This window comes from Atractosteus spatula, chromosome 11, assembly GCF_055471065.1.
Source record: "Atractosteus spatula isolate fAtrSpa1 chromosome 11, fAtrSpa1.hap1, whole genome shotgun sequence".
Taxonomy (NCBI): domain Eukaryota; kingdom Metazoa; phylum Chordata; class Actinopteri; order Semionotiformes; family Lepisosteidae; genus Atractosteus; species Atractosteus spatula.
The window spans coordinates 6632410-6656369 of NC_142716.1; the positions used below are offsets into that span (position 1 = coordinate 6632410).

Below are 23960 nucleotides of genomic sequence, written 5' to 3' on the forward strand. Positions count from 1 at the left end.
TGTCCATTCAAGCAGGGCTCATGGCTGTTTTGTATAATTGAGAATTGCCAGGTTATTTCTCTTAGGTTTCTCCACCCAAATCAATTTATACAGAACACAGGAAGGACAATCTGCAGCCCCCAGCAACAGCATTTTATTAAAACAAACCCTGGCAGCCATATAATCTCTTTTACATGAAAATGCAAAATACTTAAGCACTTATAAATGGTGGCATAAAAATGCTGTGAGGTTTATTATTTAATCATCACATACATGATCAACAACCCTATTCATATTTAAAATATAATGTATTATTTTGGCCGAATATGTGTTCGTTAAGCTAATGGAACTCACTTTAGTTAAATAGGTTTTAGGGTGCTTTCCAAGCATGCCATTACAGTACATGGTGTAAACAATTTCTGTGAGGCATTTTTGGGATGAAACACCAGGAGAAATAAATGGACCATTCAGCTCAGTAGATTAGATGAATAGAGCGATAAAGCAGAGAATAAATGCAAGAGAGTCACCTTTACAGTGAAAAACAGGCTACTTCTTTAGGGACTAATTAGGTGCAGTATAATAGCAAGATAAGTCCAAAGGAGTGTTGCTCTCTGTCAGAACAAATAAAGCCAGTCTGACTGTGTTAACTCCACAGAGTACAGGACAAATGGTTTCATTATCTCAGATAAAGGAAACAGATCAGCTAACATAAATAATAATACTTGGTCAAGAAACACGTGATCTGAGGCCAAAGTATAACTAGTTACTCGTTTACTTTAAAACAATACTTTCAATCTAAAGTCCTGAACTTAACCTACAGGTTTCAGGGCAGGGCAAGCATGAAAACACAGTTTTCAGTAAAATAACTACTTTAAGTGAGGCAAATAGAAAGGAAGAGTCTAGTTTCCACAGCAAGTAAGTCTTCCAACTGAAAACAAAACATGTGCTTAACTTGCTAACTAGAAAAGGTACCATCCAAAAATTAATTACACTTGGAAAAATGTCTACTATCAAGACAAATTAAGAACATTTCTTCTTACAATTGATCATACTGTAAGATCTTTTGTAACTATGGCCTAGCTAGTACTTACAGCTGCATTTGTATCATTATGTGAAAAATAAAGATGAAAAGCTTACTAAGATTAATTTTTCTAAAACATTTTGAAGATTTTTTAATCTTCTATATTTTGCCTGTTGTTTTTTTTTTACTTTACTGCTGCTCTATTAAATATATTACAATTCTGGTGGATCACTGAAGGCTAAAAAGTACATTTTAGACGTATAGTACCCCCCCATAAAAAGTTTTGAAAGAACAGATGGTACATAATAGAACAAAATGTGAAGATTAGATTGCCAGTTTTCTGCAAAATATTCAATCTCCAAACAGATAACACATTGTGCATATGGTGTAAGACTCTGTAATATATTAATGAAAATATTTGGACAATGAGAATACATGAAATATCAAAAAATGCCCTTTCTAGACAACTAGGTTGCCACAAAGCAGAAACATTCGACGTAACCAAAGATATTCAAGGTTACCAGGTGTTTATCATAATAGCAAATGTGTACAGAAGATTCTGTTTTCTAACTTTGTTTTGTCCTGAATTCTCAGCAAAGTTTTTATGATTACTGTATGTTGCTTCGGTATCTTCTTCAAGAGAAGGAGAAGTTCACATACTAAACTGGAGCCAGTGATATCTCGTTAAAACATAAAGCATATAACATTTTCAAGCCAGGAGCAAACTTTTGTGATGTACAATAAATCTGCTTCATAACTAAGCAGACCAATATTGTCTAAAAATCTATCAGTACAGTAGTTGTGTCAGATATCATTTAGAAGAATGTATTATTTGAATTCAGAAGAATTGTATTGTTTTTTCCCCATATAGTTCTCTTCCAAGTGAACCCAAATCAGGGCCCGCCAGCACCCCTCCTCTTCCCCAATTATTCAATTTTCTACTCTCTATTTAAAGTTCTCAAGCACTAATGTCTAAAATTCGAGTTCAAACTTTGAGTTTTAGCACTAGACTTATGGCTGCCCATTTGTCCATCGTCTTCCAAAGACATTGAAGACGCACCCAAGAATACTCTTCGATCCCCTTTGTTCTTTCACTTTCGCCTCCTGGCAACATCTCAGTTTCCCCTACACACCTGCCACCAGGATCACGATGCTCCAAGTGGCATCACACTTCTCAGGATACCCCAGCTTGGCTTTTCTACAAGTACTGGCCTCTCACCAAGCTCCTGAAATTTGATTTTTCGATAACTCCATTCCCATTTCTCCATAATGCGGTTGTTTGGGCCTTTGTCTTCTTTTGACTCCATTTCAGCAGAAACAATCCTGTCTCCTCTCTCAGCAGTAGCTCCTCCAGCTCCGCCTCCAGCATAATGGACAATTTTCTCTACTTCTCTAGGTTCAAAGCCACCCGGTCTCCCTTCTAACACCATATCTTAACCAATCACTTCATATTCTTGACTCACTCTCACTCTATAGTTGACCTCAACACTCCTCTTGATAAGGTGGAAAGTGCATTCCCTTCAGCCCTGCTTCCAGATACAGCCCCTTCCGCCCTTGCTACTCTGTCTGCTAGACCTGCCTTCACTCTCAGCACAGCACTATCTTCAAGTCCCTAGGTGGTTATTCACCTTCACTCCCTTGCTCCTCGTCTGTTCTGGAAAATTTTACAAGGTAGAGATGTGAATCTCGTCTCTCTCCTTTTAGTTACCTCTGAATTCAGTGACTATCGCACTTCAGACTGGCAGCGACCTCACTGTCAGCCTTTAATGCCGCAATCCTTATCTTCTTAACTCTAAAATAACTTTTGAAATCTAAACTTCTGGAGATCTGGTGGTACTATGGTCTATGAATACCACAAAGCTTTCTCACCAAGAGCAGCTGATGTCTTTGCCACATATGATCATATCATCGACTAATAACAACCTCTTTCACAATGTATTAAGCAGTCTCACAGCTCATGCCTGTAGGGTCTGTGCTTCCAAAGCCCACTCTACTTCATTCTGCCCTGGAGCCACGGCTTTTGCCTCTACCTCAGCAATCCCCACTCCCACTATCCAGCTCAGCTCTTATGCATTCTTCAGCTCCCCAGCTCACTCCAGGCTCATCAGTCTTGCAGTCCACAGATGACCAGCAGCTCTCTTCCAGATATGTACATCTATCCATGTCCCCCCATCTGCAGCGTGCTTGTTAGTCATTCAGACCACCCATTCGTGGAATTTCTACTAGGCAACCTACAGAATGGATTTTATCATTTCGAATTCCAGTTAACACCCTGGAAACTCTCAACTCTGAAGTTCACCCTCCCTCACACCTCCCGACACCTTCAAAACTCAATTCAATTTCAGAGCTCTTTGTTGTTATCAACCTACTTTTCTTGCCAAGTCATTTCAGCGTCACTGTCTCCATCTATGCAAGGAAGGTCACTCATTCTTCAGCTGTTAGGTCTTTCGATCCCTACCCCCCAAAAAAAACATCTGTCGTTTCTGCCTGAGTCTCAGTCTGAGACTCAATGGTTAGGCAGTGCTTGGCCCTGCCAATCCAATAGCTCCATGGTCTTCTGCCAGTCTAACTGTCCTACCTTAATCTTGCAGTTTGGCCAGCACTGCAGAAATCCATGTTGTGGTTTTACATATTACCTACGGTATCTGAATTTTCCTTGTAGATGGAAAATCTTTTTTGAGTGTGGGTCATTTGAAAATGAACTATGAAAAGGTCTCAGTTGAAAGGGTGTTTTGGAACATTGCCATTACTCAATGAAACTCAATGAACCACACAACGTTTGGAGAAAAAAAAGGTGAATACCCCTAAGTGATGCCCTATGTCTGTACAGGAAGTTCACTGCATATGATCCTCCTGCAAAAAAAATGTTTTTTCCTCATTAAGACAGAATTTTTGTGAATAGTTAAATCTAAGCATATTTTGAAAAAGATTTCAATGCAAGAAATGTTGTATACATGTGACATAAACCCTTGCATCCAATTAAAACAGTCTGAATGAACATCCAATGAAACTATGGATAGGATGAGAGAACCCGTTATTCAAGGACTACTATCAAGCCTTAAAACACTGTGAATCCTCCAAAAAGAGTTAAAAAAGACTGATAGAAGAAAAAATGTGTTCTGATTAGAATTATAAAGAACAAAAGAGTTATCTTCAAAGAAATTAGCTGAACACCTTTCAGTACCCAGAACAGACAACACAGTCGCTTTAACCATTAGATAAGGGATGAAAAGTGCAAATCACCATGGAGAAGTGGAGAAAAAAAATGGTTCTTTTAAATATTCAACAGATGAAGTGTCTATTGGAATTCAACACATAGCATGAGAATAAAAACCTTTTTAGAACAAAGTTCTGTGGTTGCTAGGAATGAATCTTAATTGTTTCATACTGTAAATCTGTATCCACTACCATTAGTCAGCCACGACCATAAATGATTAAAAAGCCAAAGATTAACTGGACACAGCCTGATATCACAGACTGATATTCCTTTATTCTACATGTAGTTTTTAAACTGGACGATGAACTCCTCAAAATAAGGCAAAATTAGAAATACCAGATTTTAGAATCATCTTCTAAAGACTGTGACAAGATACCTGCAAGACAATAACTGTAAAAGCTGATGGCGTGGAGGTACAGTACTCCACAGCAAAATGTGATGAGGAAAACAGACTAGCCAAGGGAGAAATCAAAGAGTTTGGATTTCACTACCTTCATCGTCATAGAGTGATGTCAATGACTGTGCCCAGCAAGTTCCTCTAATTGGCCTTCCTTCCAAAAATGTAACTCTAGCCATGGCAGTGATGTGACCAATTTGGCCAAATGGCCACACCTGCCACAGGAAAAACCCTGGCAGTTTATACTTAAATCCTGATTCACTTACAGCTGTTGAACCTTACAGTATATGCTTTTAGATGCCTTTTTCATTATTTTTTTCGTCCAGCACTTAATTCGGTATCTTGGGTTGTATAAACAGCTCTTGAATGCTAACAGCTTGGAAAGACTTCTGACAAAGTGAAAGTCTGAATCTTTTGCCTGTACATCTCCTATTTTCTTTTAATTTAAAGGCACCTGTGTTGCTTAGTTATTATTATTTGACATTATCCTACCTTCTGCCCATATCACAACATAGTGTACCATGGACGGTCCACCCAGCTGTCTGAAAGACACCATTCTGCAGATTTTATTCTGTGATAGATCAAATTTTAACCAATGATAGATCTGGGGTAAAACACAAACGAGCCACATTGATCTGCTATATATTATATACAGGGCATGCTTTATTCCGAGATGATTTGTTTCACAAATCAATCTCAGTCGTATGGAAAATATTGCTGCAGAGAGTTACATTACATGTTTTAAAAAAGTACCATTGTGAATTCCAAAGAAATCTTCAAAAGCATAAACAGATTTATATAAAACTTATATCTCTTTACATACTTATACATACATTAGATTCTTCTCAGGGATCGCAAATAAACAATGAGATCACTGAACGAGAGAGAGAAAAAAATATGCTAATGTTGAATGTCTAATTCTGAAAGCTAAAGGTAGCAATCTCCATTTCATACCTGCCTCTGGCTGTCACAAATTGTGTTTAGAAAGCAGGAGACCAAAGGATGTTTTTAACTCCAAGCGACAGAGAAGCCGAAAAATTGGAAAATAGATGGATCATTTTCAGGACTGGAAGTGCTTTTATTTTGTTACAGAATCAAGAAAAAAGACTGAATCTTTAGTATGTGTGTATCAAACTCATTCACTCATTCTTCTCCCATGTTTCACTGTCCTCTCACAATATAAAGTATGAATCATACCTGCTTGCATATTTACTATTCAATTATGGCCACTGGTCATTGTTTACACAGTCCTATTATTGATAAAGAAATACTTTGGTTTATAGTTATATGCTTTCTAAATTACATAGTGACTACAGTGCTTGTTGAGGTGCAAAAGACATTGCCTTAAACATAACATAGTGTATTTCTTCCAGGGTTATGCAAAAAATATTTTTTCCTAATTGAATAATCAGCATTTACAGAAAGAAAGATCTCAGTGCTGTGTCATTTGCTAAAAGCAAGCCTTTAGTGACAAGAAAGAATCCCATGACCTTCATTTCTGAGACAGCACTTCTTTCCCTGACCCCAAGATGAACAAGCTATTATTACAGCAAAATCATGCAAAACCATGCAACTAAACCAAATATAAAAAGTTCAAAGTGTTAATTGTATTTAATTTCCATACAGTATCTTCCTTTCAGCATGCAAAATATCACCAAGCATTTTATTAACTTCACAACTTAAACTTAGTCTAATCAATATAAAAATTACTTTTATTAGGACCTTATTGAAACAGCAATCTTTTGCATAGATGTACAGTATACTGTAGCTGGACTTTCAGTGGTCAATGAAGTGGCTGGCATCTTTATACAGTATTAACACTGTACTGGGATCCTATAGGATAAAAATGTTGTACAGTATACGGAAACCAAGGACAGGCTCTGCAGAAAAAGCACATAACTGACTCTTGGAATCTGCTCTAGTAGAAAAGGAAACTGGGAGAGGGTGTATACAGTTTGTATTGAGAGTGGCTGGAACAATTCAGAAGGAAGGTCTTTATTGCTGAAGGGAAACCTCCTGAGCATGAACATTGAACCTGCTGGCCTGCTCTGACGACAAGGTGCATTTTGCAGTGCTTCTGAGATCACGGTTTCGATTACATGTTGCACATTTTACAGCACGTAATTAATGAGCAAAAAAAGCAATTATAAATGGAAACAGATGACTCACCTCTTGTCTTGTTAGACAGGCGTTTGCGCTGATTACTGGAGGTGTTGTGAGGCAGGAGAGTTGTTTGTTGGTGATTGGTGTCTACAGGACTGGTGGCAATGATGTTATCCTTGTACTTGCTCATTAGGGACAACTTTGTGTTGTCACTGCCTGATGATACAGAACACACAATTAGGAGCAATACAGAAGTGTAGGGAAAGCTTAAGCCAAAGAGGAATTCTCACGGTAATGCCAAGATCAAAAAGCTTTGTGCGTTTTGGCATGCTGTACCAAAATTGTAATAGATAAGGTTGACAAAAAAAAGGTCCTTTTACACTTGAATTGCCAATCTTCTGTAATTTAAAGTATTTTATTGTAAAAAAATAATTGGTAAAAGCATGAAAAGTAAAGCTAAAATTAATTCAGTAGCACATCCTTTGCTGCTCAGTGCCTCCAGACATTTGGAAATCTATTATTGCCAGTTTAAAATAACTCACCCATTATACAAATATTTATGTGAACCATCATCTTAGGCTTTTTTACTTTCATTTTAAGGTTTATTAAAAAGTTAAAATTAAGACAAATGAATTGCACTGTGTTTCAGATGATTTTTGCTTAAACAATTAAAAAAATTTTTTGGAATGAACCTATAATTCAATTCTAGAAATGAATAAACAGATATTCAAAATGGCCTTTTCAGATTAAAATGTAGAGTAGTTTGTGAAAGTATTATTCAAAGTCTTTTCAATATCCTTTGACATTATGTCTCTCTTGCATTAAAGAATGATCGGTAAAATTCAAAGGCACGACACTGAAAAGTATTACATTTGACAGTGAAGTTAAAACCTTTTATTTCAATTCTTTAAATTTTTCATTATTTTTTAGCTTTATTAATCCAAACACTACATTCAGGAATGTCATGGAAAAATCATGTGTCATCTATTTCTTGGCCTTGAGATAAAGACTTTTTCATTTTTTTTTACAATCTACCGGTCAAAGCATTACTACAGTACATGAGTAAATTCTACTAAAATCATTTCAGTAGAAGTCACCAGGCATATCAGGTCAAGATCTGAATTGAGGTCGTTGTCTTGCGCACCAGGAGTTAGGTCCATGCTGGATTTGTCATTGCAGCCCTGCAGGGAGTCCAACGTTCGGGTGACCTGACTGGCAAAGTCCTCCCCTCCGTTCATGCACTCGCGCTGCAGGTGGTGCCGCAGGTCGGTGATGTCGTACTCATAGCCATCGAGGATGGGTGTCTCGCGGATGCTGAGGGTCCCGCTGGAGTTGTGCCCCTGCCCGCGGGAATTGCGCAAGCTCTCCCTCCCGCCCATCAGCACCGAGGGGATGTAGTGGATCTCGTTGGCGGCCTCGGCGCTGGCGCTTTTCTGGGGCTGAGGGACGCGCCGCCGTTTGCACCAGCGTCGCCGAGTGTACAGGATCAGGACCAGGCACAGGATGGACAACAGCAGCGCGATCATCCCTCCCTGCGGCAGAGAACAACCGCATATCTCACACCCAGCTTCTTAAACACAGTCATGAATCTCAAAGCACTTCAAGTTACACACCCCGTTGAGCAAACCGCCACTCACTGCAGTCCCCCCTGAGATGGAAAATGTTGAAGCCATTTTACAGCAGCACACCATAGAACTATCAGGCCACACCGATATCTCAAAAGTGAACAGGCAAAGCAAATTAATAAAAATGAAGGTTGTATTCACCAGGGGAACACTAGTATTTTTGTTATACTCCTGCGTCCAAGAACACTATATTTTACTACGTGTGTATTTTTCATTTGCACTTGGTATTAGGGTTAGCAGTGTTTCTGCATGGCTACGTCATCTGAAGCCTCCTTAGAAGAAACAGACAACTACATAAGAAGCAATAATGATTTGACCATATCAGGTACAGCACTCCGATTCTCCACTGTCCGCGCCACTGGCTCCATGGGTACAAGCAGTAGAAAGCCCCATATAAATGATATCAAGATTGGGATTCAATCCAATAATGTCAGAAGAAGAAATGAAAATGCCCCCAATGCAGCACCAACATTTTTTAGTTGGGGTGGAAGCAGCCAACCAAACCTATTTCTGCTGCTATGAGAAGTCAGGATTGGAGTTATCATTCAACAAGAGTACAAGGGGAGGGCAAGGAATGGAACCTTGCTGAGAACAGAGAACCCAAAGAAGAAACCCATTTTCAAACCTTAAAACAGCCAGATGTTGAAAACCCCTAGTAACTACACTCCCTAGACAGAATGTCCACAGAATTTTTCATGTGATCAAGTGCATGGTATGACAAAAATTTAAAATAACCCTTTCAGTTTGAATTGTTGGAAGCCATACTTAGCCTATCACCCAAAATACTTTTCTTCAGGATTCCTACAGTACATCCGTATTCCAAATAGTAACAGCTGCTCTGGGTTTAAATGAACTGAGACAATAAGCTGGGGGAAGCTAGTCTCTTAGTTGTGCTCGAGAAGTCCAGCCAGACAATTTGAAAAGAAACTGTAGGTCCTGAAATGGGTGAAGACTATATATATAATATATATAAACAGTCTATATAAACAGACTAGACTTTCCTGAAGCGGACACCAAGATGCAGGAATACCATGATAAAACCAAAACAGGTAGAGATAGCAAAACAAAGGCATATGAATAAAATCTTATTATTTTTTAAATGACAGAGACATACAGTAACAACAGTACTAACATCCATTCTAAATGAACCTTCCTGAATGGCAGCATATACAGTATTATTTTAAGCAGCAGAGGGACTAATTGGAGCTAAAATGTCAAACAAAATTCAGGAGGGATGTCATCAACACCAAGAGATTTACCCTTTGTCCTTTAGCTCAGACAAGGAAATAGGCACTGGTGCTATGTCTTCAGGAGAAACACTATTAAGTGAAGAGACTGATGCAACCTCATACAATTAACTGGGTTATACCAAACTGTATAATTTAGAATTAAAAAAACAAAGAGTTTATCTGCTTGGGTCTACAGTGCTGATTTAGCGGAAAGGATATTGCAAGGTGTTGCACCCCTGTTGAGTCTCAACTTTAGCAAAATTACAACTTTCCTTCACGGGATTAATAATCTGTCTATCGATCTGTATAAACAAATTTATTATGATGTCTAAGCAACAGATTTACTTCTTTTCTAAAAGAGTTAATTTCCAGCTCAGAAAAGTGAGCTGAGAGTGCACCTGAGAAAGGCTGATTTGATACTGAATGCAATAATTTTTAAATTTGATCCTTTTACAGTACAATTATTTCAGTAAAGCTTTTATGTAAAGGTTTTTATATTTTGTTTTTTGTTGTTTTTTTTTAATACATTGCTTTATACAGGAAAGCAATTATTAGGATTTAAAATGACAATATTAATAAAATATAATCAACCATATTAAAGACGGCCATGTTTTTATATATCTTGTGCATTTATAAAAATACATCCGTACTTCAGGAAAAATCACTGCAAAAATGATTGTGTTTGTAATTTTGTCCGCTACTGCTACGTATTTTGTTTTGCAACTTTTTGCTACCCCCCTAAAATTAATGGAAAATTTTAGAATTACAAGGAAAAGCAAAACTAGCCTAATAACAGATGCCTCCTTCACATTGAAAGAATATGCCTGATTATTGTATCTGATTATTATACCACATGTACAGTAACTTCTGTAAATCCCTGCTTATTGTTTCTACTATGACAAGGCCTGCACTAAAATTAATGGCTGGTGATTTTAACATTCATCATTATTACGGTTGTTTTTTTTGCTGCCTAATATAAAAGCACCAAACCCCCTGAATGACTTCCAGAGCTCTTGATAAAAGCACTTCAACTATTCCCATCAACGTGAAGTTTCAATGGTGCTTTCTAAAAGCAAATTATGCATCTTATTTGTCTTCTCTGCAGAATAAAGGGCGGCAATAAAACAAAACACAAATATGGATCACAGTTGCATTTCATCTATACAAAAAAGAAATAAAAAAAGATACTTTTGGGGAAGTTTATTTCGATTTTTCAGCTTTTAGTGCTCCCAAAACTTAAATTATTGTTCCACCACTTCTGGTGTTAGATATGCCCCAGTAACAATTACTCTATGGCCATCTCAGTTGGAGAAAAAGACAACATTATATGTTCAGTAAAATGGAATTCCAAATTCAGTCAAAATACTTTCAAAATGTCAACAGTACAAACAAGAAGCTGTGCTTGAAAAGAAAAGAAAAAAGTCTTCACTACTATTGAATCTGCTTAATATTCAGTTACTCTACCACATGGGCTGCTCAATTTGTAAGGTAAAATATCTGGGGCAACTAGCAATGGAGAGCTTAAAAAACAACATGCTAATAAGAAATTCTGTTCAGCTTAATACAAAAAAGAATTTCTACATTTCACAAACGTTCAGCACAGTATTCATATTTTAAAATATTTGACCAAACGAATTCTAGAGCTTTTTCTTGCATAATAAAATATGAGTATTTTTTCATTTGGTTTTACACAGCTAATTGATCAGAGCATCTCATCGGGCAATTTCTTGGAAACCAGGATAGCTGCTTCAATAACAGAGCTGGGGAGCTTTGTTTCTAGACTCCCTCAAATCTTTGTATAAAAAAGTGCCTCCGGTTCTCGGGTTCAAATGCATTTCCACATAGTTTTCACTTGTTCATGTTTCACTGTTGAAGATTTGCTTGACAGACAAAGTTCTTCAGGGTGACTTACAGTAAGATATGCTTTGTTTTTCCTTATATAGCATGCAGACTGTATGTAATGTAAAGTAATGCGTATTTACAGTACAACAAGCTAAGGAAATGAGAAATAAGAGCAGGACATGTGAGAAGAGCTTGCCTGTGCCAGACAACATGAAATGGTGTACAAACAGTGTGGACTTTAAACTATAACAGAGAGCCTGCACTCTGTGTCAACAGTGAATAGAAGTCAACAAACTGCCAGCCTCAGAGCTCAGAGACCACAGCTGGTGTCAGGACAGATGGGTTCAGAGCAGGTGCTGCAGGTCACGGACTGAAGCATGAATGACTAATGGCGGGTCATTCCAAAACTCAGGTGCTAGCGTGGAGAATGAATGGGTCCCGGACGTAAAAGAACAGAGAAGAGATACAGAAAGTCTAGTGAAGGAGGGGGGGGGGAGAGAACACAGCCAATTAAAATGTAATCTCCTTAACCTGAGTTTTAAATAATGAAATTAAACTCCATCAGAATTGCTCCTACAGTACCTTCTTACAGGGCTGAAGTTCCAGGAAGACTATAAACACGTCACCAAGAATATACTGTACAAGAGAAGGTCGTTCAAACTTCCTTGTTTGGTTGCTATCTTATATATATAATCTTTTATATCCCGTACTCTTAAAGAGAGTTTTAGAGGTCACTGAATCAGTTTCAACTGCAATACTTTGGAGTTTGGTTCCAGAGGAATCCTCCATGTAAAAGAAGTGTCTCCTATTTTCTATCTTTGGGGCCATTCAACTTAATTTCCACTCATGTCCCCAGGTCCTTGTGTGTTGACGTCTTATCACTATTTCACACAGTGAATTGTAAAAGGAAAACAGTCCAAGTGAAGTGTCAATTGGAAAAAAGACACAGCATCCACTCTAACAGGCCAGTCTTGCAGGCAACTCATTAATCACAAGGTATGCTACAGATGCCCTAGACAACAGCAGTCCACAGTCACCAAACCCTAATTAAAAATAAAAATTCTGTCCTCCCTGTGAGTGAGAACCTACCACTGCTGGCAAACAGCAAAATCTGGATTTGATCCTGCAAACGCTGTGGGATTCATTTTGTTATGGAGCTTCCAATAGAATTTGACCTTTTTAACGCTGTTAATTAGTTTTCTATCAAAGCAGTACAATAATATCTAGCTCTGCATTCCACAAGAAAAAAGTGTGATGTGACATAATTGACCTTTACAATTTGGAAAGAATACTGTACTGTACATGTTTTACATTTTTCAGTATTTCATTGAAATCTATATACTGTACATACACACTCTGTGGACTTTACAAGTTCATGATTCTTTGAAAAAATAACAAATATAAAGTATAAAATAACATACAATGCATAGTTCAAGTATACTGTATTTGTGTAATCTTCCTAGGTAGAATAAACTGAAAATGTGAAGTAACAATAGCTCAAGTTACAGATTTAAAATTGTACTGTACGTTATATTTTTGTTCAAGTGATAAAACATGGAACCTAAGATTATCAAATTAAGACTGTGGTAAAATATATATAGAAGTAAAATCAAATTCTGGTCATTGTACTGACTCATTACATAAACAAGGTATCTGCAAATTTAAAAAAAAGTCTACAAGAAACATGCATCATTTACCATGTAAGAGCATAAATATTGATTCTATCAACTGTATCAGTTGCATTAGTGACATTAGTGATCACTGAGTGAGCTGTGTTAGTTAAATGCATGTTTTGAATTTGTTAATAAAAAAGGACCCAAAACAGATAGTTCAAAGAATAGGTCTACAGATTCAAATTCTTAAAAAATCAAAGTATTTTAAATCATGAACTTTGTTATTTGCAGATGGTGATGTGCATTTAAAATACAAAATAATAGAAACTGGAATAAAATGCTTTCAGAAGGCTTATATAAAAATAATTCACTGCAGTATAAGAGGTTCCATGCTGTTTGCTCTCCATGTGTCATAAAAGCAAACAAATCATCTGAGAAAACCTGCATTCTTACCTCTAATCCAGTTAGGCAAGGATGAAGATCATTATTGCACTCCGGATGCTTTAATGATTTAAATGAGTGCTGTATGTAGAGCACTGAAAGCTATTCAAAATACCTGACATTTGCAAAGAGGGGATCTTAAAAACAAACCACTGGGAAGAATCCAAGAATGCTATTAGAGGAGACAATTTTTCTAGCCATGGGATTAGAATTTCTCTTTTTTTTAAGGAATACACATTTTTAGCACTGATATTTACGAAGTAAGGCTTTTCAAGAATATTTCACAGCTCTCCAAAGTCTGTATAATGCTTAGTCTATGAGTGCACTGAAGAAGACCAGTTGCCTGAAGAAAACCTGAACAAAAGTAACCATATACAGCACTATAGCTACAACAATACTGTATGTCAATATTGACACAACAAGCAGTTTCATTTCAAGGAGGAACATACAGTATGTATCATTTTAGAAAATAGCATCTTATGTGACTCCACTTACTGTATCTCAAGCATACAATTTTACTTGCCTCCATGTTGCCATTTTCATAATTTTCCAATATCTATTTCCGATAACTTTTTCCATGAAAAGGTGGTTCAAACACATAATTTCTCCCACTTTATTGTAACTTTAAGGTGAACATTGTTTTCAGTGATTTTTTTTGTTGTTATTCTCATGCTATTGTCTTTCAGTGCTTTGTGGGATTGAAATGCTTGGTATAGAATTGTCAAGAACATAGCACTTCATTACAAATGGATACTCAGTGAACAGAAACTACTTTTTATCTTTTAAATTGATCTTAAATTTGTTGAGCACTGTTAGTTGTCCCTGTTGGCAATTTGTTTTGTAGTAGATTATAGTGTTTTGCAAGATACACCTCACAAGCTAAAAAGTAAAAATGTTGGCAAAAAGACTTGTTATTTTCATAAGCAAACTCTAAAAAACAAGGGACTGTCACAGATGTCAGAAAGGCATGCCGTGGAATTGCCAGGAGAACAATAAAGACCCAATGCATAGGGGCAAAATGGGGGTTAGCTGTCGGGATAGAAACCAATGCCCTCAGGCCACGGACGTGGTGGGACCTGGTGCTAGCTGGGTCTCAGGACATCCAAACCCTCAACGCTGAGCAAGGAGGAAAGGGTGACCCGGAAATATATAGCCCCACACAAAGACATACTGGAAGGACAAGCAAAGCACAGGGAAACTAGGAACAGGACAGAGTACTGTAGGAGTGTGACAGTGCCCCCCCCCCCCCTTCACGGGCGGCTCCTGACGCCCAAAAATCAAATGAGCTGCACAGCACTGGTGAGAGGAAAAACCTAATTTAACTGAAAGGAAACCTCCGGGAGTCCACGGCTGAGAGCTACCCCCTCCTCCGAGGTAAAAAACCTTTATTGAGTAGAGGAAAGGGGGGCCAGGCGGGGCTCTGGGGAGCGAGACAAAAATCACATACAACAGCAGACACAACAAAAATAAACCTGGGAGACCAGGGCAACAAACCACACGAGAAAGACTCACATCAGATAGGAACCAAGAGTCCAGGGAAACAGTGGACAGAGAGACCAGTGAACATGGAAACCAGGAAGTGAGGCAACCAAACACTAAGAGTAAAAAAAAAAAGTAACAACAAAATACAGTAAGTTCAACATTCTGTCAGGGATGCCGGGGGGAGTGACTTCCCATGGAAAGCCAGGTATTCGAACGCGGAAGTCATGAAAGCATACCGCTGAATGACCTGCTCACAGGCACGGATTTCGGGATCGGCATCTTGCGATTAGAATAGGAGAACTGAAAAAAAAAGGCCCAAAGCGATGCGGGAAAACAAAGATCGCGGGGTCAAAGTATGGTTCAGCTTTTTGTCACGGATGTCGGGAAGTCATGCCATTGAATGGCCAGGAAAGCAATAAAGACCCAATGTGTAGCGGCAAAATGGGGGTTAACCTGGGCTCAGGAGGTCAGACGATGTCAGGATAGAAACCAATGCCCTCAGGCCACGGACATGGGGTGACCTGGTACTAGGTGGGTCTCAGGACATCCGAACCCTCAATGCTGAGCGAGGAGGAAAGGGTGACCCGGAAATATATAGCCCCACACAAAGACACACCAGAAGTAGTTCAGGTGGGACACAGACACACCAGAAGGACAGGCAAAGCACAGGGAAACTAGGAACAGGACAGAGTAGGTGTGCCCTCTAGCTGTAGAGGGCGTGACAGGGACAGTGTATCACAGCTTTTGGCCTGTGTATCACAGATTGCACACATGCAGAAATACTTGACTAGCTTAAAACATTCAGGAAATAGGTCTGCAGTGTGCATTTACAGATGTATTAAATCATATTAAACATAGGCAAGGCACATTTTAAACAAAGAGATGGAAGGATTAAATATGATTAAACTCAAGGTAATTTAGTCTAAGCAAAGACAAGTGTAATCAAATTAAGTGACAAATAATGGATGTGGGAGTATACTAATATATTGAGCTGTCGTAGGAATAAACCTAACACTGCTAGCAGTATCTCTGACAGAGGAGAAGAGAGTTTTATTGCTTCACAAAGATAAATTTAAGTAAGCTAATGATGACAGAACCAGGAAGCATTGCATTGTGATGGCATCATTAGTACCAGCTAATAGAGAGTGGAGCCAGTTTCACATATATATGTATTTTTAACCTGTTTAAATTCGATTGATTTCTTTAAAATGATTAAACTAATGCATTACAGTCTCTCATGTTTCTCCACTACCATGAACAACCAGCTTGACAGTATATCAGACAAGGCCGAAAGTTGAAAAGTGGAACACAAGCTTGCTTGTCTAACAGAAACAATGCACGTGTAAGCATATTTTAAGACTTGGCAGCGTATTCAAAAACTGGATTTTACAACTGTCACATACAGTACATTGTATGTTTTTCCTTAAAGTTATTACAATAAGCTGGCTAAATTCTGTTCATGAAAAGCATAGAGAGGCTTAGGTTGATAACCACCATCCACCTACAGATACTGTATACTGTATGGCAGACAGAAAGTAATGTATTATACAGAGTATGTGGAAATGACACCTCTTAACTTTCAGCTGTTGTCTGTTCAAACTGATTTTGTAGTGTTATGCTGTTTTGATTTTTTCTTAAAAAAATTTTATTTGCAGGCTTTCTAAATCAGTATTACAAGCAACAGGTTTCACAAATGTACTATGTATTTTGGATGCTTTAACCACTCAAAATGTGAAATAATTATTTAGAACTCTTGACTGCAAGCTGTCAAAAATTATTGGAGTATTGATTTTACTCCTGCAGCAGCATACCAGTCCAAGTGGAAAATGCATATACAGTAATAACAAGAATGTAAAATACTAAGAATAAAACAGATTTTGTCACAGCCAAAATCAATATTCAGTGTTTATTCAATAGTAAAAACAAGAGTAAGCAATTAAAAACCCATTCAAAATTTTCTCGCTTTCAAGAACAGCCAGAAGTTTAATGTCTTTCTGCTCTGTGCTACTTGATCAATATGTTAACACATACTGTATAAAATATAATCTGTAACATACAGTACGTATATATACTGTACAAGCATACATATTAATCTAAAGTTTAAATCACTAGTAGAATTCTCAGAATATTTTGTTTTATTGTATGAGTTTTGAGAAAAAGAGGGATTTTTGGCACAAAGGATTGCGCGACTCTGGAACAATCTACCAATCCATGTCGTTGAAGCTGAATCCCTGGCTTTTTTCAAGAAACTGGTGCAGGAATTCCTCAGATCACTTAGCTATTAAAAAAAACCATACCAACACCATGGGCCAAATGAGCTCCTCTCTCTTGCAGACATTATTATTTTCGTAACAATTACTCGTCACAATTTGCACAATTCATCAAACAAAGATCAATTTGCTTGTAAAGTAGTTCAAATGTTCTAAGTGCAAAATACATCAAATCATTTGCTCTTTCTTCTTTTAGAAACAGTAAGTAAAACTGGCCCAAATTAATAATTATGACCTACACTTTACAACAAAAGAGATCTTGTAGTCTAGCATTTTTTATTGATTTGCTGATTATTCTTGCCTTATTTTTGTTGTATTCCTGTACATCCACCTGTATACAAGGACTGCACAGCACATTCGTCTATTAAACACAATTAAAAGCAGTTATTTTATTTCGTATTCACTTGGATGTTACTAGGAAACCAATGAGGGGAAACAACTTGAAAGGGTATACTATAGATTTTAACCTTTAAACATTGACCTAAAAGTTGTGATACATCATCTCAAGCCCTTGCAAAAGCATGTTTTCTTGAAAAAGAAATCTCTGCCTGAGTTTGATGTAGTATGATTTGACAATGCATCCAATCAAATACACTCGCCTTATTTGAAATTCAGGTTATAAAAGTATAATGCAATGCATATTTATTTTAAGTTCTATCTTCCAAAAAGAAATGAAATTACAAGCCACTCTTAAAAACTGTAATCAATATTTAATATATTTCTTAATATCTTCAGCAATCCATTGGCTTATCACGGGCAACTGGGAATAGCTTTAAAATATTCACCAAACAACACTTTTTATATTCTTATCAGCAATTTTTTTCTTTTTTTAATTAAAAAGAAGGCTATGGAAATCCATTAAATCAAGGCTATCAAGAAAGAAAGCGTACGGAACTCCTCTTTCTACCAATTTAATGCACATGAACGTCACATTGGGAGCCTTTTCATATCTCCCATCTCTATTTAAAATACTGATTAATATTTATCTTTATAATAATATCATCAATCACACTGCGTATTGTAAAACACCCTAGAATCCACCCGACCATCCTTAGAAACCAATGACCTACAGTATTTTAAACAGCCATCATTTTTTTCAAGAAAACATCTGGTATCTTGGGAAAATTTGTCATTCTTGTATGCCTTTTTTAGACCTCTCCCTTCTTTCTCATTTAAATCCATATGATGATGTCTATATTTCTCATTCGGTACTGAACTCCATTTCAATCCTAAAAGACGTGAAATCCTTAAAATCCTTAACTGCCTTAACTACAGTAATAAGGGGCTTTTGCCCAACAGCTTGTCCAAATACCTCCGACATACAGTATGAAATCCCCATCGTCCATACTGAATACACTCCCTGATGATAAAATCTAAGACCATCATAACTGTGAAGGCACGGGCAGCTGTCAAAAACTCACACTGGCATTCAAATAAGCCAGCTCAGCACATACACTTTAGTCCATTCTGACATGGAAAAATGCAATTCCAGGCCAAAACATCCCCTCATCAATTTACCGCATCACTGGGGATTTCGGTACAATGTATCAATTGTTTTTTGGCAATAAAAAGTGCAATGGGTTAACAGACACAGATTTGCTTGGATTTTAAAGAATGCAACAGAACAAATCTGCAGGTTAGAACCCCCTGAGAAGAGAATCAATCATCTTAATTTGATGGGATTTCAATATGCTTTGCATTATTTTTAAGAAGAAACCTGAAAACAGTTCAATAATATGATTAGCTCTATGACTAGATACAAATCTTGCACTAACAAAACCATATTGTTTCTCAATAGACCTTGAGATGAGAAAAACAGTTCTGTTCAACTATCTTTTCAAGTCTTTCTCTTTATGTGTTGTGTGTAATAGGAGCATTAATTTGAAACTGATACCTGTTCAGAATGGATTTTCCCTATAGCAGACAGTAGCCAGGAAAATTAATTTATTCCAAGTTGATCTGTGATTTCACTTCCTTCACTGTGATACTAAATTTGTTTAATAATCCTCTAAATCTGGGGATTTATATCATTCACTTGTATACTGTACAGTAATCAATAATACGATGTCATTCACACATACTACTCTGAGCATCAAAAGAAGCTTGGCACTTACAGTAGCTATACATTCACAAACTGTATACAATACTTTATTGCAGCTTCCAGTGCCCTTCAATCAGCTTGTGCTTCTTCCCTCTCAGCTGATTTAATGCTCTTTGACTTCTCTGCTGCCTTTAACACTTTGTATCACACGGTCCTCCTTTTAACACTTGCTGATCTGGGAGTCAGTGACACCGCTTATTTCTGGTTCTCCATCCACCTGGCCAATCACACTTACAGAGTCTCCTGGCATGGCTGGCTCTCTGTGCCTCACTCTCCTCTGGTGTCCCCCAAAGGTCTGTGCTAGGCCCCCTGCTGATCCCTCTTTATATCTGCTGCTTAGGACCACTGATATTCACATAGCTTTCCATACCACTTCTATGCAGATGATGTTCACACATTCTTCTCTTTTCCTCCATCCGATACTCTCATTCCCTCCAATTTCAATGCCTGTCTCTCAGCCATCTCCCCCTGGAAGCACTCCCATCAGATCAGATAAAACCTTTCTAACTCTGACCTCCTTCCCTTCCTCTTCTTCCCCTTCTGTGGACCTCTCCTTCTCTATCCCTTTTGACTCCACCACCCTCTCTTCCGTCTAGAGACTTGGTGTTATTTTTGACCCTACTCTCCCCTATTTCCATGACGTTTCTACCCTGGTCTGCTCCTGCTTTTTCTTACCGAGCAATATCCATGGATCCACCCCTTCCTCACTAACTTGTTTACACAACTTCTACTTCAGGCCCTGGCACTGTCCCATTTGGACTGCATCAGCTCCTACCTGGCTGGCCTCCCAGCCTTTGCTATTTGTCCTCTCCAACTCATTTAGAATTCTACCGCTTGCCTGGTCTTTTTTCCACCTCATTTATCTCATGCCACACAGTTACTCTGGTTCCTTCAAAGGCTCCCTATAGCTGCACTCCATTTCAACACAATCATTCTTAACCACTGTGCCCCACTTCCCAGTACCTCATCTTTCTCTCTCCACCCTCTTGCCAGATTACATGTTCCTCACCTCTGCTCCCCCATGACAGGGAACTGCTCATTCACTCCCCTGTCTCTGTCGTGATAGAAGTACCCAGTGAAATCAGAACCGCGCAGATTCTGGCCACCTTATAGCATCTTCTCAAAACTCGTCTGTCTAGACAGCACCTGTGTTCTCTCTCATGCTGCCTGAAACGGAGATTAAGTATTTATTTGAGAATAAGACCAACTGCCCTTTTTATAAGCACAAACTCAGGCATACTAAAATCACAGGAAAACATGACACATAACCCTATTCAAAATCCATAATGAACCATTGGACTCATGATCATATTTAGTTATCAAAAGACAACTTGCGGCGTTGTCTTGACAACAGTAGTGGAACTACCCACTGAAAAATTACAACTGCTTAGTTCCTGACTACCTTCCTCAACACTCATCTGTTTGGACAGTGCTTGTGATTTCTCTCACTCTGCCAATATAAGGAAAATGGCATCTGCTAAGCCAATTAATAAAAAAAATAATAAAAATAACTGGCATCTTACTCTGCACTCTGTGCCACACTCGCTGACAGAGTGGCCTACACAAAACTTTGATTTATCATACAAGTGGACAAGTCTACACCGCTGGCAAGTACAACTGACCTGACTTTTTACTCCAATTCTCCAATATGCCAATGGCATTAAGGCATTATTCTTTCAACAAGCATGACATTTTTGTTCCTTACTGAAGTTTTCTCTGGTGATTTTCACCAGGCTTGACTTTCAACAGGTTAAAACACCTCCTCCCCTGTGGCCAAGCAACTCTCACTAATGAGGCAATTTAGTGATTACACAACTGTCACAATCACTCAGGAATCACAGCCAGTCATAAAATATAAATTAATCCAAATTATACCAAATATATCAAATCAATTTCCAACATCTACTCTATATAATTTATTTTCCTAAAATGTACAGGCACAGAATGGTTTATTTTGATGCTTATTATACAGTATATCATAAGCATCTATTGAAGAATAAGACCAAGCACTCCATGACAAGCACAGACACAGGTTTACTAAAATCACAGAAAAACATGATAATCCATTTCAAAATTCTTATGAAACTGTATTTATTTTTCTGAAGACAACTGACCCTGAGATATGATCAGCTGTAGAAAAAACTGAAACAATTTAAGATGCTAAATGTCTACAATCCACAGTCACAAAACAGGTTAATATGAAGCATGATCAGACACAAAACAGATGTTTTGTAATAAAATTAAGTACAGAGATGTTTAAGTATTCATTAGGTGTATGTTGGCACAATACATAAAATATACAGTTGCTCTCTCCATGCAAACCCCCCTTTTTCTCCTTTTAAATCAAATAGTAAATTTAGCTAGATCTGGAAGAATGAAATGCCAGCCCTGATTACAAGAGCATTTTGATTTGTGGCATGGCCTTGAAAACAATTTCCTTTGCTGTTTGTTTGAAAAATTCAATGTGATTAGCAAACCCAGGGGATTAACAAAAGAACACAGGCACTACAAATACAGGTGCTAGGGAGTTCTTGTAGATAAAAGATGATTGGTGAGCTTCTTCAATATCTAATCATATTATTAATCATATAAACATTTGAATCAAGTATTACTACAACTACTTTCTTTTTAAACATATAATATACCAATGGTCAATGAACATGCAACAATCTAAATTTCACATGAAGTCTTGACTGGGCACATGTGTAATGTTATTTAAATTTCAAACAGTGAGGATCTTGAGTGGCATCTTTTTCTTGGGATAACATAATACTAAGCTCTAGTGATATGACCAGGTGGTCAGTGTTTGGATTTGACTTAAACTAAAAAAAATAGAAAAAGACTTGATTAAGAATCTGTATAGATAACCATTCATAAAAAAATGTTAATATATCAAGCACAGTTAAATAAATGACCATGCCTTGAGAAATGAAGATCACTTGATTGCTAGTGATATGACAGAAGGCAGACCTATCTCTGAGAGAACCAGCTCAGGTAATGAGATGTTCTGCTTCAATAATCAGGAGAAATAAAAAGCATAAAAAAAGTCTGGCTCCATGAGGGACAGACTATATCCTGGAAGGCAAGAAGGACACCATCCTAGCCCTGGATCCCTACAGTTTCCAGACTGGAGTTGCTACATTTCCAAATTTTCCCAGAAGAAAGACTGAAGGTCACTGTGTGCATGAAAACAATCTGCATGCATGCAGGCTGTTCAGGGGTAACAAGCTGACAGGTGAGAGACGATATCACCATCTTCTGAAATCCAGAGTATAGTACATCTTCAGTGGTGTCAAAACAGTGCAGTATTTCACTTATGACAGCTGTTTCACTCCTTAAAGTCTCGACAGAAAACAGGACTTGTGGAGATTATTTGTGGTGAATGTTATGTTGACTGTTCTGTTATTTAAGCCAAACACTGGGGTGGCACAAGTGTGATGATGTGGGAAGAAATCTCTTATAACACAAGAAAGCCTTTGGTGCAGATTAAGGACACATTTTTCCCATTCAGTGATACTCTGACAAAGTCCTGCAGCCAACAGATTTTTCCATTGCCAAGCTAACCCAGAAGTGCTGATTTTCCCAAGGGACAAATCAGGACCACACAGCTGTAAGATTACAATGCCAACCTTTTCTCCATATCCGAGTCCAATAGAACAACTTTAATACCGGCAACAAAAGGAAACTGTGAACAGCTATTGTTTGTCAAAAACTGCACAGCAGCCTGTCAGTAGGCTGCTCAGGTTTATGCATCAATACTGACAGACTTGTGTTAATTTCAGAAAGCTCATATACAGTACAGCACATAACTAAATTGTAGTGTGACTGTGTCACACTTCCCACCAAAAACCCACCATGATTCTTTAATCTCTATTTCTGTTCGCATTTTCTAAGACTTTGTTTGATACCTACAGTATGTTTAAAATATTAAACTTAGATTCATTTGCTCTGACTGTTGCATTTCATTTGTGCATCATAAATAGGGACAGATTTTGATTATGGTTATCTAAAAACAACTTTAGATAAGGTGTCAATATTCTGTACTTCCGAAATACATCAAAGTTTACTTTTGTTATAAAGTGAAAATATACCAAACAACTACTTTTACTGTCTTTCTCTGGCACTATCAAGAGACTCCTATCTCTGAGAACTTTTTCTTAATCAGATGGCATTTGTGAAATAACTGACTAGACACTAAAAGAAATACTTTGTCAAAGCTGTGCCTGGATATAAAATATGACTAAAACACAAAGTTGCTTCTAATTTTTACCTTCTGGACATGTAAAGCTTCCATCTTTTTCTACAAGTCATATCTGTGATTTTTAGCTTGCAGTTAATTTACTGTTAGAGACCAGAAAGAGCTTTTCCCTTTAAACAAACTTTGCTTTTGAAAATTAACTATGCCTATAGCAAGCCCATGAATACTAGAAAAATGGTCACAATGTGTAGAACTATAGCTTTGGGAAATGTATCATATTTCCCATAGGAACTATACCCTGGCTACTTGGTTTACACTTTTCTCTGGCTCTTCTGTGATTGTTTCTGATGTACCAAGTGCCCCGGTCTAATGTAGTGTTTGAATATGATGAAGAGAATAAGGTTTTGTCCCATAAGGACTTGACACAGCCTTGGAAAAAATT

General features: G+C 37.6%; 1 protein-coding gene across 1 annotated transcript in view; it reads right to left on the bottom strand.

Moving 5' to 3' along the window:
- astn1 (astrotactin 1) overlaps positions 1-23960 on the bottom strand; it is a 251224-nt gene that overhangs the window by 169086 nt on the left and 58178 nt on the right. The window contains exons 3-4 of the mRNA XM_088927324.1: positions 7862-8249; positions 6784-6933 (exon numbers count right to left, since the gene is read on the bottom strand). Of these exons, the coding sequence (XP_088783450.1) occupies positions 6784-6933; positions 7862-8249 (538 nt within the window). The remainder of the gene's footprint in view (positions 1-6783; positions 6934-7861; positions 8250-23960) is intronic.